This window comes from Phaethon aethereus, assembly GCF_964289735.1.
Source record: "Phaethon aethereus genome assembly, chromosome: Z".
Classification (NCBI taxonomy): Eukaryota; Metazoa; Chordata; class Aves; order Phaethontiformes; family Phaethontidae; genus Phaethon; species Phaethon aethereus.
This window is the reverse complement of record NC_138577.1, coordinates 5,277,438-5,305,290: the sequence shown is the minus strand read 5'-3', so window position 1 is coordinate 5,305,290 and position 27,853 is coordinate 5,277,438. Positions and strand designations below refer to the sequence as shown.

The 27,853-nt window shown below is 37.3% G+C and overlaps 1 protein-coding gene across 2 annotated transcripts; it reads left to right on the top strand.

Annotated features, from left to right (window-relative positions):
- Positions 1-26: 26 nt before the first annotated feature.
- On the top strand, positions 27-27,853 carry LOC309415980 (protein ARK2N; the record flags this gene model as incomplete). Of its 2 annotated transcripts, XM_082013718.1 has the most annotated exons (4): positions 27-750; positions 19,114-19,296; positions 23,302-23,428; positions 27,664-27,853. In XM_082013718.1, 4 exons carry the CDS (start codon positions 27-29, stop codon positions 27,851-27,853), a joined length of 1,224 nt encoding a protein of 407 aa, XP_081869844.1. The 2 variants fall into 2 exon arrangements, with proteins under 2 accessions (XP_081869844.1, XP_081869845.1); XM_082013719.1 differs by lacking the exon at positions 19,114-19,296.

Sequence of the window (27,853 nt, the reverse complement as noted above, 5' to 3'; positions counted from 1 at the left end):
GACCAGGAGGTCCTTGGTGTTCTGAAATGAAGATGGAGGCAGTGGGAAAAACAGAAGAACTGGTTGATTCGGAAGTTCCACCAAAGACTTCTGAAAAGCAAGAGACTGCTCCTGATGAAGACGGACCTATAGAACTGGAGACACAAACTCAGAAAGACAACGTGCCCACTGCAGCAGACTCTGCGGTGCTCTCTTCAATGCCTTGCTTACTGATGGAACTGAGGCGAGACTCCTCGGAGTCTCAGCTAGCATCTACAGAGAGCGATAAGCCAACGGGTGGTCGAGTTTACGAGAGTGACTCTTCTAATCATTGCATGCTTTCCCCTTCTTCCAGTGGGCATTTGGCTGACTCAGATACATTGTCTTCCACAGAAGAGAATGAGCCTTGTCAAGCTGAAGCTGCTGTAGAGGGAGACTCTTCTGCGGTGTCTGGGGTTGCAGTTGGGAGGAAATCCAGGCGATCCAGGTCCGAAAGTGAAACTTCAACAATGGCTGCCAAGAAAAACCGACAGTCTAGTGATAAGCAGAATGGTCGAGTTACCAAGGTGAAAGGTCATCGAAGCCAAAAGCACAAAGAAAGAATTCGGCTGTTAAGACAGAAACGTGAGGCAGCTGCTCGTAAGAAGTACAACCTGCTGCAGGACAGCAGTACCAGTGATAGTGACCTGACGTGTGACTCGAGCACGAGTTCATCAGATGATGATGAAGAGGTTTCAGGGAGCAGCAAGACAATCACTGCAGAGATACCAGGTAGAGGATGTTTTTTAAACTGAACTGTAACGCATCTGACATCGTTTCTCAGCTGTCATGCTAAATTAAATGAGTGACACTTGAGAAAAACCGGGAGAACTGCAGCTCTGTGTAAATTTGAAGACTGCAGTATATTACCAAGACGTGCAAATTTTAAAATCTGTTGTGAGGTTTCAGTGCACTTTTGCACACCAACAAAGCCTAGAAATGGTAAATTGGAGGAAGGACTATGTTTGAATTCTGGAATTTTCAGATCTTTTCCTTTGTAAGCCTATATGAACTCCTATCAGTGCTGTCAAATACCATTAGATGGTGATAATCTAATAAATACCTTCTTAAGATAAGTGGCCAGCTTTGCTTTAATATATTAAGACCATAACCCAGCAGCTGTGTTAGAAATAACACGGCATACCTCTTGCCTGTGTTACAGTAAGGCCCTGTTCACTGTTGCACTTGCGCTGCTCTTTCAGCTCTACGTTTCAGCGCATGACAAACCTACTTAGCCTTATTGTAAATTCTTGCAGATTGCAGCTGGTCACCTATTTTAGGACATAAATATGGAATTTGTTTATGCAGGTGCCCAAGCTATATCCACACCTAAATTTTCAACATTTTAGACAAAGCTGTTACCATTTTCCTATGTCATAAGGATCTATAATTTCTATACGTTTAATTTTCTGACACATACGTGTTAAGATTGGAGGCAGCAAATTACAGGGGCCTTCTCATGATTTTATTAGCGAAAGAAAGATTCTTCAAGTTTTTTGTCTGCTGAGTCTTTGTTATTTTATTAGCCCAAGTGCCATGGACAGGATTTTGTGTGAATTATTCTTGCAGCATATTATACCATAGAACCGTCATCATATGGCAATCAAAAATAAAATCACATAAAAATAAACTTTTTGGCTTGCCAATTTTTACTGGGTTACATGCCTTTTTGCCTCTTGTGCTGGAAGACTTTTTGGAGACAAATATCAGCTTACATAGGGCAAGAACATTTGAAGGAAAACTGCAATAATTAGTCTCAAGTTGCTGAACTAATGTTTGCTAGATTAATTATTTAAGATATTTGCAGCAGATTTTACAAATAACGGTTTTAAGTGACTTGATTATGGTGAATGATTCTGTCACCATGAGAACTGGCATTTTTCCCACATATTGCTAGGAAGCAGGTTGCACAAAGGAAATTAATGTTTATTATTAGAAAGTCTGGGAAAGGCATATCCTCCTATAATTATTGTGTAGTAAACTTCTAATAGAGATCTAAAATTATTTTTACCAATTTAATAGTCAAACTTCTAGCTTTCATATTTTTGTGCCTTTTTATTTACTATATTTACACTTTGCTGGGCAATTAAAGCCTGATTTAAAGCCTGCCGAGGAAGACTATTTCCCTGAGTTTTGGGGCAGGTTCCTCCCCACCCCTAAGAAAACCCAAAACACACACAGTAAATCCCCCAGGTTATGTTCTTTAAGCCATAAAAGTACCTTCTGACCCAGAAAGGCACCACTAGGTATTTTCAGATCTGCCTAGATTTTGGACTTCCATTGCAGAGACCTGAAACCACGCTAGGGTACTTTTTCTGTGTCACTAGACTCTTCTATATTTGAGCTTTTGGTCTTAACTGTGAAAAGGTCCCACTGCAGTGCATGAAAGTACTTGATTATTTAGTGATGATTACACCAAGGCCCAGCTTTACGTGTGATGCAAGATGTGGGAGCGCAAAAACCATCTGAGGAACGATGATGTTTATTTTTATTTCATAGCACTTATCATCTGTTTGATACTAAATTACGTTTAAGACATGAAAACATTTGAGCTGTCCTTTTGGAATTGGGCGCAACACGTACCTGCCACATCGTGGTTTTCCTTTAAGTAGAAACAGCTTTGGTTTGTGGGAAACAGTCTCCAAGTACAAGAGAAAAATATTCTCTGTAGAGATAAGGACAAGGTTGGCCAAAAATGCATCCTGTGCTGCTTGTGGGTTAATGAAACGTTGTGGTCTTAACAGATGCGGTGGAGCTGTGAGTCGGAGTAGGACTCTCAGCACTCTGTCGCAGTGGTAGATTCACATGCCATCTGTGATCCCTCTTCTTGGAACTGGGAAAGTGTTTGACTTTTTTTCTTTTTCTGATGAGAAAGCCATTTCAGTGTGCTTGACATTACACTGTGAATATCCTCAAAATTTAGGGAAAGAACACGTAGTTAGAAAATAAAACAGAATATCAAAAAGCATTACTGGCGATTCAGGCCGTGAGTGTCCTTTGCACACAGTGAAAAGCTAAGAGGTTTAACTGGATACTTGAACTTGAGTGTCAGGAAACTACAGTGCACCTGTCAGAAGGACATAAGTGTGAAAAAACTTTTCCCTTTACTTTTGAAAAAGTCTGCAGACATTGATGCAGAAGAGTTTTACAGGTAGCCTGTGTTCCCCTTAGTCTTACTGTACTTGGACACTTCAGTAACCTAATGTTGGTTACTGCCTAAACATAGCTTATTATTGGGACTGATTTTCAAATGTCTGTCATCTGAAAAACAGTTTTGCCAGCAGAGATGCTCTAAAATTTTTAGTGACAGTTAATTTAATGTGGCCTCCATGTACAAAGGTTGTACATACTCTGGCTCTTCTACCTTCTATGGACACATGTAGAGTTACAGAAGACAGTTTGCTTGTGTGTGGTCTGAAAATTAAAGTGCCACGTTTGAGAATACAGTAGTAGTCTTTCATGTCACGTTACTAAACCTCTTCTATTTTAATAGTGCAGTTATTTTTTTCAAACTATCCACATGACTGGCTCTGAAGTATGTTTGTCTAAATTAGTAAGGTAAGAAAAATGTTCAGCGAAGTACATAATAATGCCATGAACAACTGTAGTGTTATTAGCTTCAGTTTGTGCCTGCACCCAAGTTGTGAAGTGAGCAGTTGTGCAATAGAGAGTCGGTTCTCTCTGCTGAGCTCAAATGTAATGTGGATTAAAATACTGGCAGGCTTGTTTTTCTTCTCTCTCAACAAAGACAAGTAAAGAGTTGAGATCTTACTGGTGATACCTCAGTACAAATATTGTGAGCTCAGTAAGAGCTAAGCAAAATATGATACATTTTTCTGAATATATTATATGGTGTTAATTTATACCTGAAAATACAGGTTCAACCTAAACTTCATAGATGCTACTGAGAATCTTTTCATTGACCTGAGCAGTTAGGGCTCGTTAATTCAGGGAATGCCATGATTTTTTAATTACTGCAGATGAGGAGCATTTTCTTATCTTTTAATGATTGAGCCTCTCTGTTGGCATTTAGGGTTTTACCATTCTTAAACACCAGACAGTATTCACAGCATAAGAGGATGACCTTTGAGTTCTGAAATAGGTTCTGCTAAACCTGCTGCTGTTGACAGTTTTTCCTTTAAACAATTTCAAATTTGACCATGCAAATAAACTGTGAATGAAACTGGCATGAGAGCAAGTCTGGGAATTGATATTTATTTCTGTGTAAACACTTTTCTTTGGAAAAAGGAAGGGACTTTTAAAAATTCAGATACAATATGGAAAAAAATAGACATTTCACCACCATTATGCTTTCTACAGCTCCAAAAAATCTGAATTGAAATAGGGGTGACTCATGTTTTAGGCTTTAAAAAAAACCTGTTAAAAACTTTGAATAGAAAAAGGTGAGGCAGCTCACTTTGTTAAAAAAAAAAAAAAAAAAATTAATACGCAGAAATCTGAAGAGAGGGGCACAGTGTATGTGAGGGACTCTCAGCCAGGTTACTGCCTCCTAAGAATTGTGCATAGACCTCGGATGAAGCATCTCACAAGGAATGAATTTGGTTGAAGTAACTCAGAATGACAATTATTTAAGAACAGGGGAAAAAAACCCCACCCAGTCTGTTAAGAGCGATTTGCAGTAAAATACTCATTTGGAAGTGTCGGGTAGCATAACAACAGGGAGGAATCCACCGTTGTTAATTAGAATGAAGATATCTTCTTAGATTGTTACATTGTCTGATTTCCTAAATTACATCCCTTTGCATTTGGTTGTTATTTGGATACTACTTAATAGATCCCATAAAGAGACAGTATTGGGGAATTTCTTAGGTGCTTTTCTGCATAAATCTTGAAAATAAGATAAAATTCTTGGATTCTGACCCCTTTGTGATTGCAAATTTTTCACCTTTTAAGTTGGTGTAACATCAAAAACTATAGAGCTGTAAGTTTACAGATAGCAAAGGGACCAATTAGATAAATGCTAGCTTTTTGATATAATAAAAATACTTTTTTAGACTTGATTACTTTTTGACACTGAAGGCCACCAGTAAAGAGGAGATTGAACAAGGCTTCTAAGAACTGCAAGGGAAGCATTTGAAGCATTTGCTGCTACTGTAAATTATAAATATACTATGAATGATGCCTTTTAAAAATAGTATTACAGGGTAATAGATATTTCAATACATAGTCTTTTCAGTTTACAGAACAGTTTTATCAGCTTTGACCATGCTAGTTCATTTCTTAGCTTTAAAAGCCTACCTAGATTCTCTCACATATCGCCATCAATAGTTTTTATTTAAATTGCAATTAAAGCTTACTCAACATTATTTAAAGGTGTCTGATCGGAAGCCTATGGGAATCTGAAAGGCTGCTGTTTAGTTACTTGATCTTGTGATGAGATCTCTCACTAAAGATGAATAAACAGAATCATACTGGATGTTCAACACTAGGAGTATATGAATGGAAGGAATATTTTTTTAGAGAGGAAAAAGGCATGGAATATACAAAAGGAACCACATTTTAGGAAAAAGGTACAATTTTACTTAATTACTTTGAGTTAAAATGCAGTTGGAGGGATGTGAATTAGTTGCTTTAAAGGAATTTATTTTTGAGCAGAGGACTGGAATGCTGAATTTCCAGCCTGTGTGATAGGTAAACAGAGGGGACAGAAGACTTAGAGCAGGGTTTTTAAATGAAGGTTTTTGCCCGTGACAGGTAGCATTGCTGCTGCTCAGAAATAAGACTATAATCCTAGGCTTTGTTTAGCTGTTACTGAAGGACTTATGTATACCTCATTTAAATAGTTCCTAGAAAGAACGTATTGTAAGTAATACTGTAATTTCATGTATACAGTGAAATCCCAATAAAGATTTAGTGCCTTATGTTTTTATTAGTAAATATTTGCTTAGGTTGTGCAATGTTTTCTCTCATTTTTAGGATATTTTCTATTATTGTTAAGCAAGAGGATCACACAAGTTTCATGTTTACATGTTAAATTGTCAGGTTCTATTGCTGCTTTGCGTAGTTTAATGTGGTGCTTGTCTTGTTTTGGAATTAGCTTAGGTAATGTTTGTGTGTTTGGACAGCATGCATACATAGTTTCTTATTCCTCAAAAGATACAGAGCTGCATTTTCTTGGGGTTTTATTGCTTCCTAGAGGATTTCTGAGTGAACTCTAAACTTAAAAATACAGATACCACTGCCTTTTTGTATTGATACGTAGAGTAAGATAATAAGGATGGCCTTCCTTCTCCCTGCTGAAGTTCTTCCTGATAATCCCAAAGCCAGTAATTTTAACCATCTTTTTGATGGATAGAAGGAAGGAGAACAATTTCCTTCCAACTATGCCCTATCTTGTTTTCTGCCTTGGCTAGAAATAATGGTAGCAATGCTGCACAGCCGGTGGCTTGTGCGATGAAGGGCATTGCTTCTAGTTGATGTCAGGTTGATCACTCCTGTGTGCTGTGTGCGTTACCCCTGTGATGTAGCTGTGTCCATCAGACCTAACAGAGTGCTTTCGCCTCATGTTATTAGCATAGCAGTCACATCTTTTCGTGTGTGTTGTGTGTTCTCTTCATTGGTGTTTAGTGTGTTTTCCAAAAAGACCGAGAGTTTTGGGCTTGCCTACTTCAGGTGCTGCAGTCACTATATTGGCCTTTATCTCTGTTACCTTGCATACAATTTTGTCTATGTTTAACAGTCCATTATAAAACAGTTCAAGTATGTAAGTAAAATAAGCATAATTATTCATGTTTATCAGTTAAACAGTAATATTTTTGGATCGCAGCATAACAGAACTAAACATGTTACTGTATAATGTTTTTGACATCTTCAGTTGAATTCAAAACAAATTGCAAGGGAATTGGACTAATTTGGTTTATTTATTTAAAAAAAGACCTTTGTGACAGAATTGTCTGAGAATTCTAGAATAAAAACAATGTTGAAGCCAAAATTTCTATTATAACCTCAGTGAGTGTAAAATGTGATTTTTTTTTTTTTTTTTTTTGACGGTGATACTGTTGATTAATGTTTGCTAATTCCTCCCCCATTGTCATATCCAAGGGACACAATTAGAAGAGTTTGTTTTCCTGAGTTAACATGCCTTAATAAACAGTATTATGTTCTTACTTAATGATGTCTTATCAAATGGCCTCAATGTCTTTAAAGCTGGCTTCAGTCGTGCTGGGGGATCTGGAGGAGCGACCAGGGAAATTCCAGGATTGCTTGACAGGGGCACCGTGTGGGATAGGAACTGCATAGGCAATGTCCTGGAAGAGGCCATGAACTGCTTTGCCGAGATGCAGAGGCAGACAGAGGAGAAATTTCGCATGTGGATAGAAAAGCTAACCCGTCTTGACACGGATGAAGAAAGCAAGCAACAACTGGAGCCCAGGGAACCTAAAATTCAACTAGTTGGCCAAAGAATCCCCCCTACCACTCAGTCAGGGGCTATCATACAGACGCCTGATAGCCAAGTACTTCCACAGCAGTCGTTTAATTCTTACGTGGGCTATCAAAATGTCGATGCTACGCTAGAGTTTCCAGCGACTTTTAATAACAATTTTCCACCTATCTTTCCTGAGAATGGGAATATTGCAGAGCCTGATCTGAATCAATCATAACCTTAAAAAAATTGATCTTTGCAATCTTGATGTTACTTTGGATTATACTAAAAACAAGGTTTGCTTTTCTCTTCCTGTATGTTTGTTTTGTTTTTTCTCTTTTGGGTTTTATTACCATAGTGTTTTTTTTTTAATTTATAGAGAATATATATCTAGTTTTAAAACACCCACAGTTTATCCATGTGCATGTGCCAGCAGACACATACAAACACCTTTAAAGATGTGAGGGGGAGCCACCCTAAGCTTTCATCACCAAACTTGGGAAAATATATCTTAGAATCCTTGTTTAGATACCCCCAAATCAGTAGAGCTATGTTTGCTACAATAGGAGCATTCAGAATGTTCATGCAAATGCTCTTTTTGCATGTTAAAACATTTATATAAGGAAATAAGTTTTGTATTTGAAGATGTAAAGTACCCTAGAGAACCAGATTAGGTACAGACCCATAACATTTCCTTAACTATCTGTTTACTTCCAAGTTTTGCAGCTTGAACATGTCATACATTCATTTTTTTCTTCTTCCTTTTTAGGCAGAGGTAGTAAATAAGCTTACCCTAAAGATTTAGCTATATATAACAAATGTGTGCAACTGATTATTTTTTTGTCTCCCATTTAGTAGTTCATTTCCTGTCCAGAGTTTTTATTAATGTCACTGCTGTGTTGCACATGGCATATTTATGAAAGCAGCTGTCTTCTATTGTGTGCACAAATATGCACATGTATACATATATGTATGTGTTTGGTTTGGGTGGAAATCATCTCCTCTAATTTTAGGTGTCTAGTTTGCTGTTCTGTGGATATCCTTCTGAGGCAATGGGAAGAGATAAGCACCTACAAAGGATACCTCCTGGCAGCATCTTTCTCTTCAATTAGCTGTCTAAACCTCTCTTATAAACAGTTTAGAATAGATAACTTTCGGCTAAAGTGAGGTGAGATGAATCACACCCAGCGGCGTGTGCATGCACGACGCGTGCACACAAAGCACTGCTGCTGCCTTCTGTATATACGATCAAACTGCATCCTCCACGCTGGAATAAAAATAGTCGTGTCAGTCCTAAGATAAGCAGCTGTCGGTGGATGGGTTGAGCCTTGGCACAGGGATTTAAAGGAAGGTTTGACAGTCAGATCAGTAAGCACTGTGGTGGTCTGTGAAGGTATGGGTTGCTGGTCTGGGTCGGACAGCAAGAGCTGCTCCTGAACCATGTCTGAATGCCACTGAAATAATTATTTACTTGTGATGGGGAATGCCAGAACATTAGTTTCATTTAAATGATACAATAACTTGCTATTGTGTGGATTTTTTATACTGATAGTTATCCTGAATAGGCAGGCTTGAAACTGTGATGTTTAAAGTAGGAATAATTTAAACTATATATTAGAAATCTCTATTTAATTCTTACTATTATCACTACATACAGGGATTTTTTGGTCACTTCTCCATTAAGGCCTTTCTTCATGTGAAGTAACTTCTCCGTAGCTACCAAAAATGTATATTTATCATCAATTAGAACTTGCTAAAAGTTTTCTAATGCAAATTAAATCAAAATTCTGATAATGAAAATTGAAAGTCTTTGCATAGACATAGTTTAAGTAAACAGAACACTATAGGTCTCCTTTAGCTCTGTTGTTTTGCTTTTTAAGCCACAGTCCCTTTTTCCCCCAATTATTTTAGTGTAATTCTGTTTCTTCCTCTTGGAAGTAACCACTGTATCTTCTGTACATCTGATTTATTTTTTTTCCCTCCCTGAAGTTAGTGGGAGTTTTTCCATCAATTTATATGTGGGTTTGGATCAAACCTGTAGCAGGATCTCAAGAAATGTTTTTTGTTATCAGTATAACAGAGACACCTTTGTTTTAACACTACTTACTTTTTTTTTTTAAAGCATTTTAACATTTAACTTTTTTAAGTATGTGATGCCTCCGTTAAAAAAAAAAAAAGAGGTTAGAGAGCTGTGTTATCTTCAGAGCAACTGTTTGAAAGACTATGCAGAAGATAATTTTTAAGTACCGGAATAAATTCTTTACAGATCACCTTCATGCATAATTTTGATACAAAGATTTTGATATGAACTTGTAAGAAAAATCCCTCATCTGAAATTGTGTGCATTTTTAACTTGACTATAGGTAAAAGTTAAATGAGTTATTTAATGTTTGATTGCAATTTAATAAACTTGTCCTCATCTGTTTAAAATTTAAGATCCTTCAGGGAAGATTATGTGTTGATGTTAAAAAAAAAAAATCAGATCCTTCTGGTGTTCATAGATTTGAGAGATATATATATACACACCTTTATGATGATGATGATAAGAGCAGCATATTTTAAAGCATGACAACTTTACAAATCTTCCCATGCATGCATAAACAGCTTTTTTGCTGTGACTGGTTTCTTTTAATGTGTAAGAGTCACTTAACTCAGTATGTCTGTAAGCATGCCCTTAACCTTTTTTATAAAATAATATATATGGAGCAATTAGGTATTTCAAAACAAATTGTGTAAGGAGATCAGCTGAACTTACTTAGCTCTCAGACTGAAACAGACTTTTACGTACTAATCTCATAACTGGATAATAACTTTGTTAGGGATTTAGCCAGCAACATTTCTGCCAACTTTCAATGTCTTGGTTAGGTAATCTTTAAACAAAAAATATAAAAAATACTGAAATCATTCAGTGTATTAAAAATATAAAAATTTTTTTATTTGATTACTACAGGCAAAAATTAAAAATTCTGTAACATTTTTATCCATTACTGTTAATAGTTTTTTTTTTTTTTCAATGCAAGCAGCTGCGAATGTAAAGAACAAGCAGAGGGTTGTAGCAGTTGAGCATACAGACTTTAAAGCTGTATTTTTTCTAGGATAAAATTATTCCAAGGCACCCAGAATACTGAGGGGATAGTTCATATTAGATATAATTTTAACTTAATTTCCTCACAAAAGCTACCTAGTGTTAAGAACACTTGTGCAAGACCAGTGGTTGTAAATGGTTTTGTAAATGGTAAATATTATTTTCTTTGGTCACTCTTTTCACTTGCCTCAAAACTGGAGCCAAATCTGTAGCTGTCATAAATCAGCTCCTTCGAAATGAAAAGTGTGTGTTGATTTACACAGTTGAATATCTGGTCCATTAGCTTGTTTTCCATGTGAAGTGTGTTTCTCTGGGGAACCATGAGGGGAACCCCACCTTTCTGTTGTTCAGGGGTAGTGTAACCTACCTGATGAAGGATTTGGCAGGCTGTGCAATTAAACAGGAGCATCTCTCTTCTTGCTTTGTATTGTGAATTTGAAAGATGCAGAGCACTGAAGAAACCAACCCTCACATACCAATACTAGTGATGAGTCTGTATTTTAAATGTGTGTGTGGTCTCTTTGAGAAAAGAGATTCCTAAGACATAATTTCAGATTATTTTATTTTTCCCTCCTGGAAATATTTTTGCTGCATTATATGACTGCAGTTAAGTTTGTCATGATTTCCATTATAAGCTCTTCTTTTCAAAGGGCTTTTACTAGAAACTTTCAGGGAGTTAAAATTTCTTCAGCTGAAATTTTAACGTAAACTTTAATCTCATCCATTCTGTATGTCATTAAAGCAGTCCGGCCTTATTTATAACTATTTTAAGATTATCAGAAGGAAACTCTTCTACTTTCCAACCCAGAGTTACATTTTGAATGTATGTTTATACTCAGCATCTAAACAAATTACTTCAAAACCACCAAATTTAAGAAGTAGAGGAGAAGTTGGTAGTTTTGCACAGATGTGGAAAATCACAGATGATAATTTAGAGTTTCTCTAATTGCCCTAGGATTTATACTTCGAAGTGGAGTAAAGAAAGATTCTAGTTTTCTTTAAAGAATTTTACTTATCTTATGGTTTGAAAGATTAAATGCATCGAGTCAGAGCAGCTGGTGTAAACTGGTGTAATTCCAGGGAGGATGCTGTCAGTTTAAACCCAACTGGCTTATTCCAGTCTCTATATTGCCATTTTTAATAACAAATTATGTTTTCAATCTGGCAGCTGTTTGCATGGGAGTAATCGAACACCCATATGACTGCAGAGTCAGGATTTAGTAGCAGGTGAAACACAGCTACTTTGTTAGCATTTTTTGTGCAAGTGCTAAAGAAATAAGTCTTTATATAAAGGCTCAATTTAAATGTCACTAAATGTCAAACTGACAACTCAGTAAATGAAAAATTAAAGGATCTGCTCCTAGAATTGGACCCTATGTAGGAATCCTTGGAAGTCCTGGGGGTTTAGTGGGTGGTGGATTTGCAGGCTTGGCTGCAGGTTCTTCCCAGGCATTTGTGCTGCTTCCCTCCCTGGCGTGGGGTCTGGTAAGGAAGGTCTATCAGAAATTCCACCCTTCACACATCATTTTATCTGAGGGTTTCACATGCTTCTAACACAACATCTGAATTTTCCGGGTTTATTTAGAAAAAAATTAAGGTCATCTGCAACATAAATGCAAGTAAAGGCAGTGAAACTTTTTATTCAGTGTTTCTATTGCAAAACAAAAAAAACCTGAGCAAGGGCGAGGGGGGAAGAAAGATCTTAAACCTTTTAGATACACTGCTTTTCAGTGTCACTTTTAACAGTATTAAGACAAAATAATTCAGGCAGAAATCTACTTTTTTTTTTTTTAAAGTTCACGGTGTCAGTATTTTTGCAGGATTGTTAGGTTATTTTATATGAGCTGCTAGAGTTAAGACTGGAGGACCAATCTTAACTTCAATGAAACGGGATTATATTTGGCAGTTATTTTACAAATTGAAATGTATTTATTATCACTGATTTCTCTTGTTAATATATTTTGTCTCTTCCTGTGTCCACATACTGTAAATCTTTTTTTTGAGAGTAATATTTCAAGGGCATTAAGAAATTAAATCCTAGCCCTATTAAAACCAGTAGAAAATTTCTACTAATTTCAACGGGGCTAGCATTTCACCTCATTAGAAATTGAACTTATTCTGCAGTTTTTGGTCAGAGAATCCTTCAGCTGACTTTAATGGGAGTCTCTGCCTGGTGAGCATGTGTAAATCAGGCCAGTTGAGTAGATGTTTTTCAAGTAGTCAAGATCTGCACTGTGACCACTGCAGTTACATTTGGAAGAATTAAAAACAAATGCGCTGTGTAATTTGTGTTGTAGAAGCTAAAATATTCAGGCTGATTGATAGAGATGGACAGTACCTTGCAAAACATGAAGCTTGAAACCGGTCTTTCTCACAAATTTGATTAGTCTCATAGTCTTAGATCAGCAAAATGAAGGCACATGGAAAATAGGCTTATTAAGTTAGGAATGATTTCAAGTGCTCTGTTAAATCTCGCAGCCTGATCGAGCAGGGGGTTAGTCTGGATCATCAAAAGTTTTGCATCGAGGCTGTACTGATGGGGAGATGCATCTCTTCCGTGGGGAGATGCAGTTTGTACTTGCAAAAATGTGATGTTTTCTGGAGGGGTGCATACGGGGTCTGTGTTTGCCTGCCTTTTCCTAATGTAAGTTGTAAATACATAAGGAATTTTTTTTTTTAAAACTCTCATAGTTATATAAGAGTAGGATGTGAGGGTTTCCAAAACCCTCCTGATACACTTTTGCAAGTGAAACTGAGGAAGAAATCTGGCTAATATATCTCCCTCCATAATGAATGATTCATTAGGTGGCATCAATGAAAATAAATCCTATGATGAGATATAAAGTGCATGCCACTTCCTGATATTTTTCAATACACAGCCACGTTTCATGTGCCTTTGCTGAACGCACAATGAAAAATACTTTATTACGTCTTTATATATAATTTGGTAAAACAAATCCAAGGTATTTTCTGTCTAGTCATCAAAAAGCCTGAAAGAATGAATGTTCATCAGCAAGACTTGAATTTTTGAAATCTCTTTTGATGTGATATATTAAAAATGATCCAGTCTGAAAACAGATACTTATTTGGTTGTGCTGTTTTAATTTTCTTATTTTATTATTATGGCAACAACAAAAAAAAAAACCACAAAAGCTTTACTGTGTGAAATGAAGGAAAATGTGAGGAAAGTGGATTCATCGATAACTTTTTGTTCACTTTATGATTTTAGAGAGAATGTTGTTACACTACTATTATTTTTTATTGTATTTACAATGTATTCTTTGCCTAACCCTGTAAATTTTGAAATGTAACTACTGTAACTGGAATAAATAAATAAATATAAATAGTAATGGAGTGTTGCATGTTGCTAAACAACATAGAAAAAGGACAGACCTCCTGCCCCTCATCCTACTTTGGGAATTGTTTCAGGGTTCAGCTGGCTTATGCCATTTGAACTGCACATACTTTATGAAACTGCAGTTCTGGATCATGTCTTAAATGATACCAGGCTTGTACCGTTTATCTAAAATGAAACGACTGTCACTTCAGCCTGTAGTCTTGCATCTGAAGCCTTTCTGTATGGATCAAAGTTACTGATGTGTCTACTGTAAAACTGTTTTGGCAAGTCACTTAGGATGAATCCTCTATTTTTTGGCACACAAAATACGATTATTTCAATTACTGGAATGATCATCTGATCTTAAAATTTATATAGGTATTAAAGTCCATTCTGTGTTTTGTTAATCTTGAACTAAATGGAGTTATCTCTTAAATTTGTGTCAAGTGTAAATGAAGGTCGTCTTAACTCTTTTATTATTTTAAAACATCTCAGTATTCTCTTTTGTTACATAAAAATAAATGCAATTTAGTCTAGAGTACTGAGATTGAGACAAAGCAGTGCCTGTATTCACAGTGCAGATGCAGAGGTGGAGCTGAAAGAAGCCGTATCTCCTTGGGCTTGCGAGTACCTGGGTGCCTCTCTCAGTTGTCTTTTTAGATTTTGCATGTTTCACGAAAGCATTCCTAAACACTATTTTTAAACTCCTCAATAATTTAGCAGTTAAAAATAGCTCTGTAATTTGAGAGGAGTGTTGTCTTCAGCAAAGCTGAGCTCCTCTGCTTGTTAGCCTTAAGCAAGCTGCAAATCTCTGCTTGCCTCAGTTTCCCCCATAGTAATAAGGAGGTTAATAACCACCTCAGAGCTCTATGAGAACTACTAATGGAAAGCTTTTTGTAAGAATAAAGTGCTGTAATTATTATTGCTATTATTATTGTACCTGCTCTGTGTGTTTTAAAGCTTAGGGTGATCATCACACCTAAATAAGGCTCCATGTCTCTTCATTGCAAAGACACTGATGACTGCAGAGGGCAATTCAGACTACCAAAATTAGGCTTTTAATTTTCAAATTACTTCAATCGGGATAGTCCTCTGGAGATTTCAGTCTTTTTCCACTACTTGTAGAGAAAATACAGCAAAGTTTAAATCCCATCCCTAAGGCTGGCGTTCATTTTGCTGAACTTCAGCAGTGTAAAAGTTAAGTGCCTTGTCTAAGGTGGTTGTCTAAGCTGCTCCTGTTTACCGGGAAATGGGGGGAGATGATGAAGCTCCAGGCTGAGATTACTTGACCCTGAAGTTCCTCTCTCTGGCTACAGCAGGGGGGAGTTAGGTGATGAGCTTGGAACTACATGCCTAAATTTAAACAAGCTAAAGAGAAATGGTGACTTAAAGGACTAAATTCCCCATTCAGGTTCTGCTAGCTAACCTCTTTTGTTTCCTGTGATAAAGTACTGCTGTGCATTGATACACAGCTGTCTCAGCACAAAGGTACGGAGCTTCTTATAAGATCGCTGCTTTTAACCTACAGCTGAAATTTTACGGTTGATTCCTCCTTTTTGCTTGTGCTGCCATTAGAATGAATCGAGGGATAATAGGAGTGTTGGTCTTACAGCACAGTGTAGACCGCTGAATGTTGAGATGTGGCTCAATGAAAAGTGTGAGAGTGGCTAGCAAATAAGAAATCGCTGAATTCTCTATTGGAAGCTTAAAATAAAAATTGATATGTGTAGACCTTGATTTTTGTGCATGTGGCTTCCGATTCAGTTGTCCTGAGTGGAATTAGTTTTGATGAGCTCTGTAAATAAAGGGAGAATTGGACACTTGGAAATGCTGTCCCCATGATGACCTCTGCCTCTGAACTAAAAAAAAAAAACAAAAAACTGAAACAAAACTCCAGCCTTTCCCTCCCCCTTTTAACATTAAATGTCAACAGCTGTATTTTGCTGCTGGTACTTATTAACTTTCAGCCTTGTCTTTTTCAAGCATTTATTGCTTTAAAAATGAATTAAAGCTTATCACCAGGGAAATGTAAGTCTTCCAGCTACCTCTGCTTCTCAAAAGATGTGATTTTTTTCTTAAATAGATGGTTTAAATTACTGACCAGAGAACCTCCTAATTGTGCTACATTAAATTTTGATTCTGGCATGGTTTGCTTTGGTGTCTGTTTTTCTATCTGTTGAAATCCTGTTGCAGTCAGTAATTATGAGGAGTGGCTCTGCTGTAAAGAAAAGATGATAAGTTACAACTATGGTTGTAGTTAATCCTTTTACCCTTTCAGACTGAAAGCATTTTTTCAGTTCTTATTTCCTAGGTGAAGCCAGTTGTCCTTATTTCTTAGTACTACACATTCACTTTGCATCACATCATCGGATGATCACGTAGTTGGCTGGGGAATTATTATTTATTTCCAAATTTAACCCCTCCTGTCCCATCCTCGTAGCATTAAAAAGGAAACGAGCTTTGGGGAATGGAGGCTTTTTAGAGGGTTTTTTTAATATGCCTTCACTGCAACTTTCACCTAGTTGTAGTTGTCTACAACATATATTGGATGTTTTGTTTTTAAAGACACATAGGGTTTTATTGCTTATTTATTCTTCTATACATGCTGGGAATCCTCAGATTTGTTGCAGCTTAGTGGCTGTTGTCTTGGCCTCGTTGGTCATTTACTGGTGATAGGTGTGGATAAACCTGGTGTCAGGGGCCTTTCGTTTCCTAATCTGATCCTGGAAGGCAAGGCTGAGAAAAGCAAAAATGGATCTCTGCTGTGATTGCTTTGTAAATAGGCAGCTGCTTGTTTCCAGATTGTTAAATTAGTGGCTATTACACTGACAAATATAATTACAGTATGTAAATTACATTAAAAATATTTTTGTCTGTTTGATGTATACTAAATTTAAGCTAAGTTATAAGGTGTGCTGTTTGGAAGTGTGGAAGATACAAGAGTGGAGCTACAGATAACAAGTTTATGCTTGTATTTCCTACTGATGAAGACTTTCACACAAGTTATTTCTATGGGTAGGTGATGAGAATATCACTCTGCATGTATATACATTTATTATACATTTTTGCATGATTATACATGTAGGAGTGGTACAATTTTGACTTGAGACTATTGGTGCCTTTTGTCCAAATATAATTTTAGTTGTATAGACACGTCTATCTGAAATCAAATTTCGCTTCTGCTTTTGGAGATCTTAGTAAGAAGTGAGAGAAACAAAGACCTGAAGGAACAGTACATAGCTCCTGAAATTTTAGATAACCTGAAAAAATGGTCAAACAGTCAATATTGTACTTGACCCTCGTATCTTCTGCACTCGACTGTTTATTTTTATAGATCACATTATATATGTTCACGCTGAACTCTGATGATAAGACTGAAAGAAAACATGCCTCTCGTGATTCAGTCCAGTTGTAACTTTGGCATGTAATTTAATCATCGGCTTTCACAAATAATTAACTGAACATCAGCCAGCTTAATTTTGAACTTGGTATTCCATTATTTTGTAATTGCCTTTTAAAAAGACAAAGTTTGCCTTTCAGTTAATTACCAGGACTTCTTTTCCAGTCATAATCATCAGCGTGTCATGTTGCGAACAGTTTGGTCTTTAATACATCGGCATTTAACTACCCATTTATTTTTGTCGGGTCTGTTTTAAGTTTGTACTATAACATTGTTTCATGAAATTGTTGTTTTGGAGGCAGGTGTGATCAGAAATATTTTGTGAATTTCTTCATACCTTGTTGCAAAACTGATCTTTAGTATGACTTAAGCAATATGATCGATCTTTAATGAAGTGTGTTGCTAATCACAAAATAGGCGTTCCTTAAAATAGTGGGTTGAATTATGTTTCAGGGACCAAGTTACCAAAAAAACCCTACAAAACCAAAAAAAGCAACCCTAAAAACAGCTTTTCAGAGAACTAAATTTGAAACTTTTAGTTCATTACGTTCTGTCTTCAACAGCCACTTAACACTCCTAGAAGAAAACAGTCTTTCCTGAAAAGTCTTTTCATTTTATTCTTTGTGACTTTTAAAAATTTCTTTAGCCATTTTGTAATTCTGAAGGTCTTGTCTTCCTAAACACATCACTAGTTTATGTTTATTCTATATTATCCCATACAAATTATACCCTCTGTGTATCATACCCATAACAAAAAAGTCCTGCAGACACTCAGCTGCCAGAACTTGTAGTTAAATAATTGCAGTAGCAAAGCTGCTGAGCTTTGACCCAACCTCTTCGTCTATGTTATATTCATTTTTGTAGATGAGGTCTTGGCCCAAAGAAAGTTTTGATTCTCTCATTTGGGGAGTGGGAACTCCAACCACTTTCATCCACTCCGAGTCAATAAGCTGTAGTTGAGACGAGGCATTTGAGTTAAAATGTGCATCCTTTCAGAACTACAGTGTTTATCCATTCTCTCTTTGCTTCCCCATTAATCCCTGTCTTGAATTTGACTTTTTTCTGAGCCTCTTTTGTTTCTAGCATGCTTTCCAATTATAAGTGATTGTCATTAAAATAGTCCATCCTAACAAAACCGACCAAAAATAGCTTTTTGTTACTTCTCAATAGAATAGATTTCGGAATCATGTAAGCAATTTTCTCTCCCTCTTTTCCCCGTCACTTTGGTGGCCAAAGATGCATATGGTAATCATATTGAACTAAAAGCATATTTATTGCTGCACATTATAGTTTTGTTTCTTGTTATTCTTGGTCTTAAAAAAACAATGCCAAAAAACATTGACATTTTGAAAAATTCCCCTGTCCTTGACAGGTAAATGTTATGTAAGGAAAGTTGCCTAATGTTAAATTTATTGTCACTGGATCAGGTATATCAGAAAGTTAGTTTTATTCAATCAACCCTAAAGTAATGTAAGCTGTCACTTGAATTTTGTAAAATTCTCTAGTTAAATACCTTGTCTTGCCAAATTTAATGTCCTGTAACTTAATATTTTTTATTTTAAACTGAAGGTTTTATTCTTTTATGATTGTAAATGTAATGTCATCAGATATGGAGGTGTTTATTTGTTAATGTGAAAGTAATACACAAATAACCGATACATTGATAAACGTGTTTTTCTTACATTTGTGTTTTCTGTGTATGCAAAGGTTAAAATGTCTGTGATCTCAGTGTTCATTAACTGACGTTTAATAATTCATATAATCTATAGTTTTTTAAGAGCTTCATATAGGAGATTGCATTAATCCTTAAACAATTTATTTGTACTTTTAAAGGTGTCTTTCACAGTATGCTGACTTCTGATACATGTTGCTTTTCTCTCCTTCTGCAGATGGACCTCCAGTTGTAGCTCATTATGATATATCAGACACAAATTCAGACCCAGAAGTGGTAAATGTGGACAATCTGTTGGCAGCTGCCGTAGTTCAAGAGCACAGTAATTCTTTAGGAAACCAAGACTCGGGATCTACCTGGAGAACCAGAGGGCTGCTAGATGAACTGAGTGCTGAAACAGGTTTGTTTAAATTCTCTTCCTCTGACATTTGTTCCAGCACCTCAGCTGGTGTCTTCTCACTTTCTTGCTTTCAGTATTTTTGTAGTTTATACAGCTTTTAAAAGCTCCTTGTGTGGATTTTGCAACAAAACAATATAGGTGCTTATTAAAATGCCTGACATTTATTCCAAAATAGAGCTGATAAAAATTGACAAAGATTCCTGCAATGTATTTTTTGACACTAATTTTCTTAATTATTTGTTGTCCTCCTTTTCTCTCTAATTACTTCTTGGAACTTAGTTCTGGGGTTTTGGTGGTGTTTTTCTTTTAAATGAAAGTGACCTGAGCTTGTTACTGAGTGGTCGATTATGATGACCCATGCCACCAGCTAGTAAACCGATCATAATCTCATTTGAAGTATTGTAATTGTCTGTGTATGTCTTTTTTGTCTCTTTTGTTTGTCTCTATTTCTTTAAAACACAAGCATTAATTATTCCCATATTCCATCTGCATTTCTAACATACCTTAGAAAATTGGACAGACCAGCATCAGAGAAAGAAGAAGGGTGAAAAGGTGCTGGTAAGTGGGCTTAGCATCAAGAGACAGCACAGAAATTTCTTCAAGAAAGCAAGAGCAGGAATACTGTGGAAGAATTCAGAAAAGTTCATGTAGCTCATAAAAATTGTTCAGCTTCGCTGAGTGCTTGCAGCTCTTCACTAACAAGAGAGTTAAACAACCACGTGAAATCCTACTGTGTTTTGGATGCAGAGAGCTAACAGGGAATATTTCCTATCAACTTCATCCCATAGCCTTGTATGCCAACATACTGCCTTCCTTTCCACTCATTTTTTTTAATACCCATGTTAAGATTTTTAGCTGCGTAAGACATGGAGTCCTGCTTGCAGTAATGGAGCAGGGCAGCTTTTTGTTTCATGCTGTGTTTTCCAGATTAAGCCTGACAGCGGGCACCTACATTGGAAGTGTCCTGGTAGCTCTGAGCTACTTTTCAATGTCTATAAGGCTTAAAGAAATAGAAGTATGTGGCAGATTTTGAAAGAAATGTTCCATTATTGTATAGTGGACAAGTCCATTATTTGAATATGAGACTCTCAGCTGCATTATTTTCACTGTGGTCTGGGGCTGGATGTTGTTCCAGCCTTTTTGAAGCTAGTGTTTTCCAAGCTCTCCGGTATTGTTTGCAGGATAGCAGCTGACTGATAGTTAGCTATTTAACCCCTAACAAGCCCACTCCTTTATGAAGTGATTTATTAAACAAATAGAACAACTGAAAATAACTTTATTATATAGCACTAATGGATTGGTACTGCAAAGGAGTGTAAGGAAATAAAAAACGATGTTTCTTACCAAGCTTTCTTCCACTTCCCGCTTATGAGTACAGTGCTGCGATGCAGGTAGAAATTTGTCTTCCTTCCTCCACCTATATCCTAGGGGACGTGTGAGGAAGAGGCTGCCAGGTAAAAGAAAACTAGAAAACTCCAAGAAAGTTCTTCATCCCTGACCCTATGGGAATGTGTCCAGACAAATTTGCTCCTGGTGCTACAGCCATTTCAACGTTTGGAAGGATGAATCTCATTTTCTTCCTGCATACACCTTGCCCCAGAGCCCTGTAGCCTCCATACACCTTTGACTGCACATTTGTCAGTACTGGGCTTTTCTTACCATGTCTGGGATTGCACATTTGGAAAGTAGAATTTTCAAATCTGATATCTTGTTCCCAAATTTAATCTTCAGCCTGTATCTAGTTTTACAGACATTAAATGATGTGTTCCCATGGGAAAATAACAACATAAGCTTTATCTGAGTGAAAAATCTTATTAGGACACACTATCACATCTTTGTGCATGGGCAAATATTTTGGGCTGTTTTGCAAGCCCTTTTGTTTGTAGGGCAAACAAAACATCTGCTTTGGGCGTCATCCTAATGTTAGTGCAAAGAAGTTAACAGCATAAGCATGTTATTAGGCATGAAATTTGTATGGCCAGAGGCTATAAATCTATCTGTATGCTATAATCCTGATTTACACTTAGCTACTGTTGCAATATTTACTCTGCTAATCACGGTTTCTCTACTGCTAATCACCTTTTTGTTGTCTGAACTTAAGCTATGGTAATATATAAAAGCTCTTTTGGTGCTCCCGTTTCTTCTGGAGATTTATGTTGGGGCTAAAGCTGTCTGCTTTGCCCCGCTGCCAGACATTACCCTGTCTAGTAAAGGGTGCAGAGTGGCAGTACCTCATTAATACAACATATTAAGGCAGGTCGATATCCATACCAGTGTGCATGAATCGGTGCCCAAGGACTATGTTGCTGTTGTGCTGCCTGTGCTGTAGCAGCAACGACGTTCAGCAGCGGGGCGATGCGAGTCATTGGGGTGGTGATCCGGTAAAGCTCCCGGTTTGCATCGCCAGCACGTGAATCAAAGCCTCTGAGTGCTTCCATTTCATGTTTCACGGTGTGCCCAGCCACTTCTATTAAAGAAACATCTGTGACCCATTTTGGGACTTTGTGGCGGTCAGTGATATTTGCCAAGAAACGTTCAACTGAACTGTAGTGTTAGGAAAAGACTGCCTGGGCTATTAATTCATTTTAAGTTCAGCTGACAAATCTTTTTTTGTCTTGTGAGGTGGAAGCTCCTCCTTCAGATACATGGCAGCACACAGGTTTCCTTCCCTTGCTAACCCTGATCGGATGTTGCACTAAGGGTCTTTGCTTTCCAAAAACTGAACATACAGTATGGTCTCTGCCCCTCTACTTGCTTGCATCTTTTCCAAGTACTTGAAGCAGTCATTAGAAGGTTTCCCTGGCACTTGTTTTAATTTCTTCTGTCTGTGTCCTCTTGATCTACCCGGGGGTATAATCAGTTCTGCATGTTCGCACACCTTTGAAATTTGGTGGATCGTTACTGCATCCTCCTTCTCTCATCTCTTCAGAGATGTCCAGTCAAACTAGATATACCTAATTTGTTAATCTAATCTCAAATGTCCTGCTTGACAAATGATTCTTCCTCTGTGTAATACAGCTGAGTGAGTGGTTTCCGAGAAGTAGGTAGTCTTGTCTGCTTCAGGGCTGCCCAGCATCCACCAGGTTACTGCTAAAGACAGACAGTAGAAGTAATTTTTTTTTTTAGAGGAGGAAAAGAAAGTAGAAGTTATCTTCTTTATTGAAATCTTACTTGTTTTTAATTGAATTTTTAAATAATTTATTTTTTGCAAAACAAATAATTATTTTGGCTGTTTTGTGTTTTCCATGCAAATGTGATTTAATATGTCACGACACGGCTTCACTAATTGTGGTGAAGGACCTTCTTTGCAGAAAAGGCAAAACCTGCCACGCTTATTGTATTTAGAGAGGACTTTCGTTTGACTGGATAGCATTGAGGAACTGTAATAAAAAAACAACACTTACGGAACTTATGAAAAACAGATTTTTTTTTTTTTTTTCAAGCATTTGTAATAGTGTTAAAGCAGACATGTGAACCAACGCAACCAGAAACTGATGGGTTTGTTGTTTTTTCCACTGACAACCTTCCCCTGTTTTTTTGGGGGGAAAAAAAAAAATCATTTTCCTTGGTGTGCGTGATGTTTCTGTCTGGCCTATAGGCTTTGTTTGCCACAGTATCACCGAGTTTGATTTATTGACAGTAGATTGTTATGTTTCTCTATTTCAAAGAGATTTAGGCACAGTCTAACTCTTAGCATTGTGGTAATATAACAGCTAGAAAGCCTAATTACATCAAATGCTCCTGATGCAATAGTCGGGCTTTGTTCACACTGGTGTCATAACACCATCACTAGAGCTACTGAGACTGGATAAATCATAGGTCATCAAGGTCATCCTGTATCAGGTGATGAACTGAAAGTTGGACGACTTGATCTAACAAGATTTTCCAATTTCAGTGTTTCAGTCTTTTTTTTTTTTTGCTAGCTTGGGAAATTCCTTTTCCAGCTGATTTCTGAGTTGTGTAAGCTGTTAAACATTGGCTGTGTTTGCATTTTCCCATCTATAGGTCATTTGGATCCAGGCTTCCTTGCAAGTGACAAAACCTCGTCTGGAAATGCCCAGATCAATGAAGAAATTAATATCGCCTCTTCTGATAGCGAAGTAGAGATTGTTGGAGTTCAGGAACATGCCAGGTATGAATTCCTTTTTTCTTGCTTTTTCCACTTCTAATGTTTCGTTCATTTTATCAGAATATCTGTATTGCCAAAATTAATAAAGAAAAAACTACTGACTTCCGCTTCTGTAGTTATCCATCCATGACTGATGCCCGAAAAATAGCAAATGTTGCACTTGTTTTTTCTATTCTGCTGGTCACGGTGATAGCAGAATGTGTTTTTCTTTAGAATATTATCAACTTCATATGTATTCAGATTAAGTTTGTGATTCGATATCAGACTGTTGTGGTTTAACCCCAGCCAGCAACTAAGCACCACGCAGCTGCTTGCTCACTCACCCCACGATGGCATGGGGAGAGAATCGAAAGAGTAAAAGTGAGAAAACTCATGGGCTGAGATAAAACTGGTTTAATAGGTAAACCAAAAGCCACCTATGCAAGCAAAGCAAAACAAGGGATTCATTCCCCACTCCCCATGGGCAGGCAGGGCTTCAGCCATCTCCAGGGAAGCAGGGCTCCATCACGTGTAACGGTCACTCGGGAAGACAAACGCCATCACTCCGAACGTCTCCCTCTTCGTTCTTCTTCCCCCAGCTTTATATGCTGAGTGTGATGTCATATGGTATGGAATATCCCTTTGGTCAGTTGGGGTCAGCTATCCTGGCTGTGTCCCCTCCCAGCTTCCCATGCACCCCCAGCCTGCTCGCTGGTGGGTGGTGTGAGGAGCAGAAAAGGTCTTGGTGTTGTGTAAGCACTGCTCAGCAGTAACAAAAACTTCTCTATATTATCAACACTGTTTTCAGCACAAAACCAAAACACAGCCCCACACTAGCTATAACTATGAAGAAAATTAACTCTATCCCAGCCAAAACCAGCACATAAACATTAACAGGCAAAACATATGTCGTATTAAAATACCAAATATTGAGATACCAAATTTATATACATCAGGAACCATTGTTAGGAATTCAGATTTTAAGGGCATAGTCTGAATATGCAAATACATAAACAAAAATATTTATGTGGGTTCTTGTTTCCTTTCAAAATACTCACTTTAAGCTTAATCAGCTTCTAATTTATATAATTAATCATTAGTTCTAAAAATACTATCAACTTTTTAATGGCTAATGTCATAAGCTAGCCCTTTTAGATTAAAATCCGGCTCCTTATGAATCTTGGTTTTATTTCAAGATACAAGAGAGTTCAAACCCCCGAAGTAGATGAAGGTAAGGAAGCCAGAGGTTTCTCTCAAGCTCAGATAGTCGAGCTGTGCTTCAGCTGTTATTCTGGGTAGGCGTTTTTTGATGTTACTCTTCATCTTTAGTCTATGATCTTTCCTTGGCTTAAGGTAATATGAAGCAGTTGAACAAGACCAGCATTTTTCTATAGTATAGAGTGTTAATTTGATGGAATAAAAGCGAGTTATAACAGTATGCAGACAAGCTCTTTCTAAAACTAGTCTGCTGCTTGGAGAATGCTTGGAGGTGGAAAAGGGGTGTGAGGGACAAGGAACAGAGCTGTTCCTCATTGTCCCTTCACCACATCTTTCTTGAGGAAAGGCAGAAGGAAGGTGTACAGGACCCAGTTTCCCAGGCAGGAAACTACAGACAGTGTGGGCACAGTCCAGTGCAATTGGATGTGAAAAAAGGAAATTTTAAGTTGCTTAAGGAAGAGAGATTTAGTCTTTGCTTTTAGAACAGTGGAAGTCCCTGCAGGGCTAACTCTTTTGGACGATATTAATTCCTTAGGAAATAGCTCTCCTGGCTGTTTATCCGGCAGACCCAGGGCTTAGAGGATCTTTGTCCTAATGATAAGCAGCGTGGACTTGTCCTCCACTACTAGTTCGTGTAAATCTGTCTAGTGCTATGTACACACAACCCTGCTGCTCGAGGTCCCCTGTTCAAAAGCTTTCCATGCCACTTGCTTCAATAATAGTTACCATGTACAAGAATGGAAATGTTGAGCAAATGTAGAGTTGCTATATAAAGTCAGTTTATCTGCCGTCTCCTGAACACTAGTTCTTACTGGCTCCGTTGAATACTCACACATTTCAGTTGTTCGAATCCTATTTAGAATTTTATTTCTTCTGCAGGTCTAGGCTTGCAGTTATGAAGTATTGATGGGCTTCTGACAGGGTTGTCGTTTGGAAAAGGTTTAGGTTTTTGATGAGTGTTTTTTTGCATGCTTAGTTAGTATGGTGTTTGGATTCAGTTCTTTTGCTCACACTGTTTATCGTGATGCATATTCCATGTCGTCGTTGGACTGGCGTGAGTCGTGAAACCCTAGAGTTCGTCCATCATCTCTAGTTTTTCAGAATGCTAGTGAATTGGTGGTGTTTCTCATCATTGGAATATTACTTGGCATCTCCTTAGGACACCAAGTCATGTTTTTCGGTTTGTTTAATTTTTGTCCAATAGATTTTTTTTTTTATTATGCATGTATATAAAACAGTCTTCCTCTGTTTTTTCCTAGGTTGTTTTTTTTCCCCCTCCTTTTTTAGTTACCTTTACTTGGTATCTTCCCTTAGCTACAGATTGGAAAGCATGTTCCCTAAGCTAATGTTTGATTGACCGTTTTGCTATTGGCTGCTTGTGTGACTCATCTGAGGATAAGCACTTTTATTTTTGCAAGGTATCATTTTTATGAGATAATTTATAGCTTGCTTTTTTGTCATCTTTAGGGAGAAAATGTAGTATTAGCTTTGCCTGAGCATTGAGGACTGTTCTGTGCAGAATGATGGACCGTAGTCCCCGAGACTGAACATAGTATTTAGTTTTCTTTGGCTATGATCTTTTCTTGTCAGTTATGCTTAAAAATATTTCTTCTTAAAAGAAAATTAAAAAAAAATAATCCCCTAGATTTGTTAGAGTTCCAGTCTCTTACTACTAATTCTTTGTAGATATGTACTTTAAGTAGGTATTTTTAAGACTGAAGAAGTAATAAAAAAGTCATTCTGAACATCACATCCAAAACTAAATAGCATACCTGAGAGGAAATGAGACATTTATGTTCAGAGAAGTTAGAGCTCAGAGAAGATTTTTCATTCTATTTCATGAAACTCTAACCAGAGCCAGGAGAGATGAGCGTAACCTAAGTAGTTCTGGAGAAAATAAATTGCGCTACCGTAAATTAGAACAGATAAAATGTAAATGTCAGGGATATTTGACCGGTGCAGAAAAGCTGGGTTCCTGAAATACAGTACATGTGCCTTCACAAAGAAAAGGGAAAGGGCTGCCCCAGCAGCCGAACATAGCCTGCGTACGTACGCAGCCAGGAGCAGCTACAGCCACCACCAGTGCTTAGAAGAGCAAAATGGTTTTTGGAGCACTAGCTATAAAGTTTTTCTAGCACTTCTTTAAGATTTGCATCTGGAAATGGAGTGACCATCTTAAAGACTTCAGTAAATTCCTGTCACCGCATGTAACAAAATTAGTCTATCTTTTTTTCCCCAGTTATTATTAGCCTGTACTTAAATTGTCACATATCTATTATGAATATAATAGGTAAAAATTCTGTGCAAATAAGTAGATCTGTACCTCACTTCAGCAAGGCACTTGAGTGTGTGCTTATCTTTAAATACGTGATTTATTCTCATTGACTGTAATCACTGAAGGCTTAAATGTTTTACTGAAGTGGGGCTGTCCTGTTATCAGTAAGCATTTCCCAGCATGTTTGTAAATTTTAGTTAAAGACATAAAGAAGACCAAAGAAAAATCAAGTGTAATGGCTGTAATACGTAATTGCAAGATGTCTCTTGTAATTATTGTAATGAAAGTATCATTACGTCCTTGTTTTTAACATGATTTTAATTTCATATAGAAAGATAGCTTTTCTCTTTTTCTCATCAAGCCTCACTTAAATTGTCTTCTCTTTTTAAAAGTCCAGTGGGTAAAAGTGCTAGCAGGAGACTGTGCTTCTGAATAATGCATGGTACTACACATGATGGGGCAGACTTCTTCAAGATCCTTGGGATCTAGGGATACGTGCATAAAAACGCACACATTTTACACCCACTGGCAGAATTCAGTTCTTAAAAATAATTGAATCCCCACCACAACCCCCAAGTTTAAACATAAGTTTAGTCTCGGCTTTGGTACTGGGTATTTCATGGACTCTACAGATGGAAAATCCATGAGGGCATTTTGGAGAGGGACATGTTAACAAGATGGCTGAGTGATAAACCACAGCAGCTGAGAGTCTTGTGCCTGAATTCAATAGTAGCTTTAATCCTCTGTGTTTTTTGCCTCGCTGCAGGTGCGTGCATCCCAGGGGAGGTGTGATTCAGAGTGTGTCTTCCTGGAAGCATGGCTCCGGCTCACAGTACATTAACACTCAGCAAACACAATCATGGACAGCTGTGACTCCCCAGCAGAATTGGTCTTCGCCCCCAGAAGTAGTAGACCTCACTTTGGATGAGGATACCAGACGCAAATATCTACTGTAA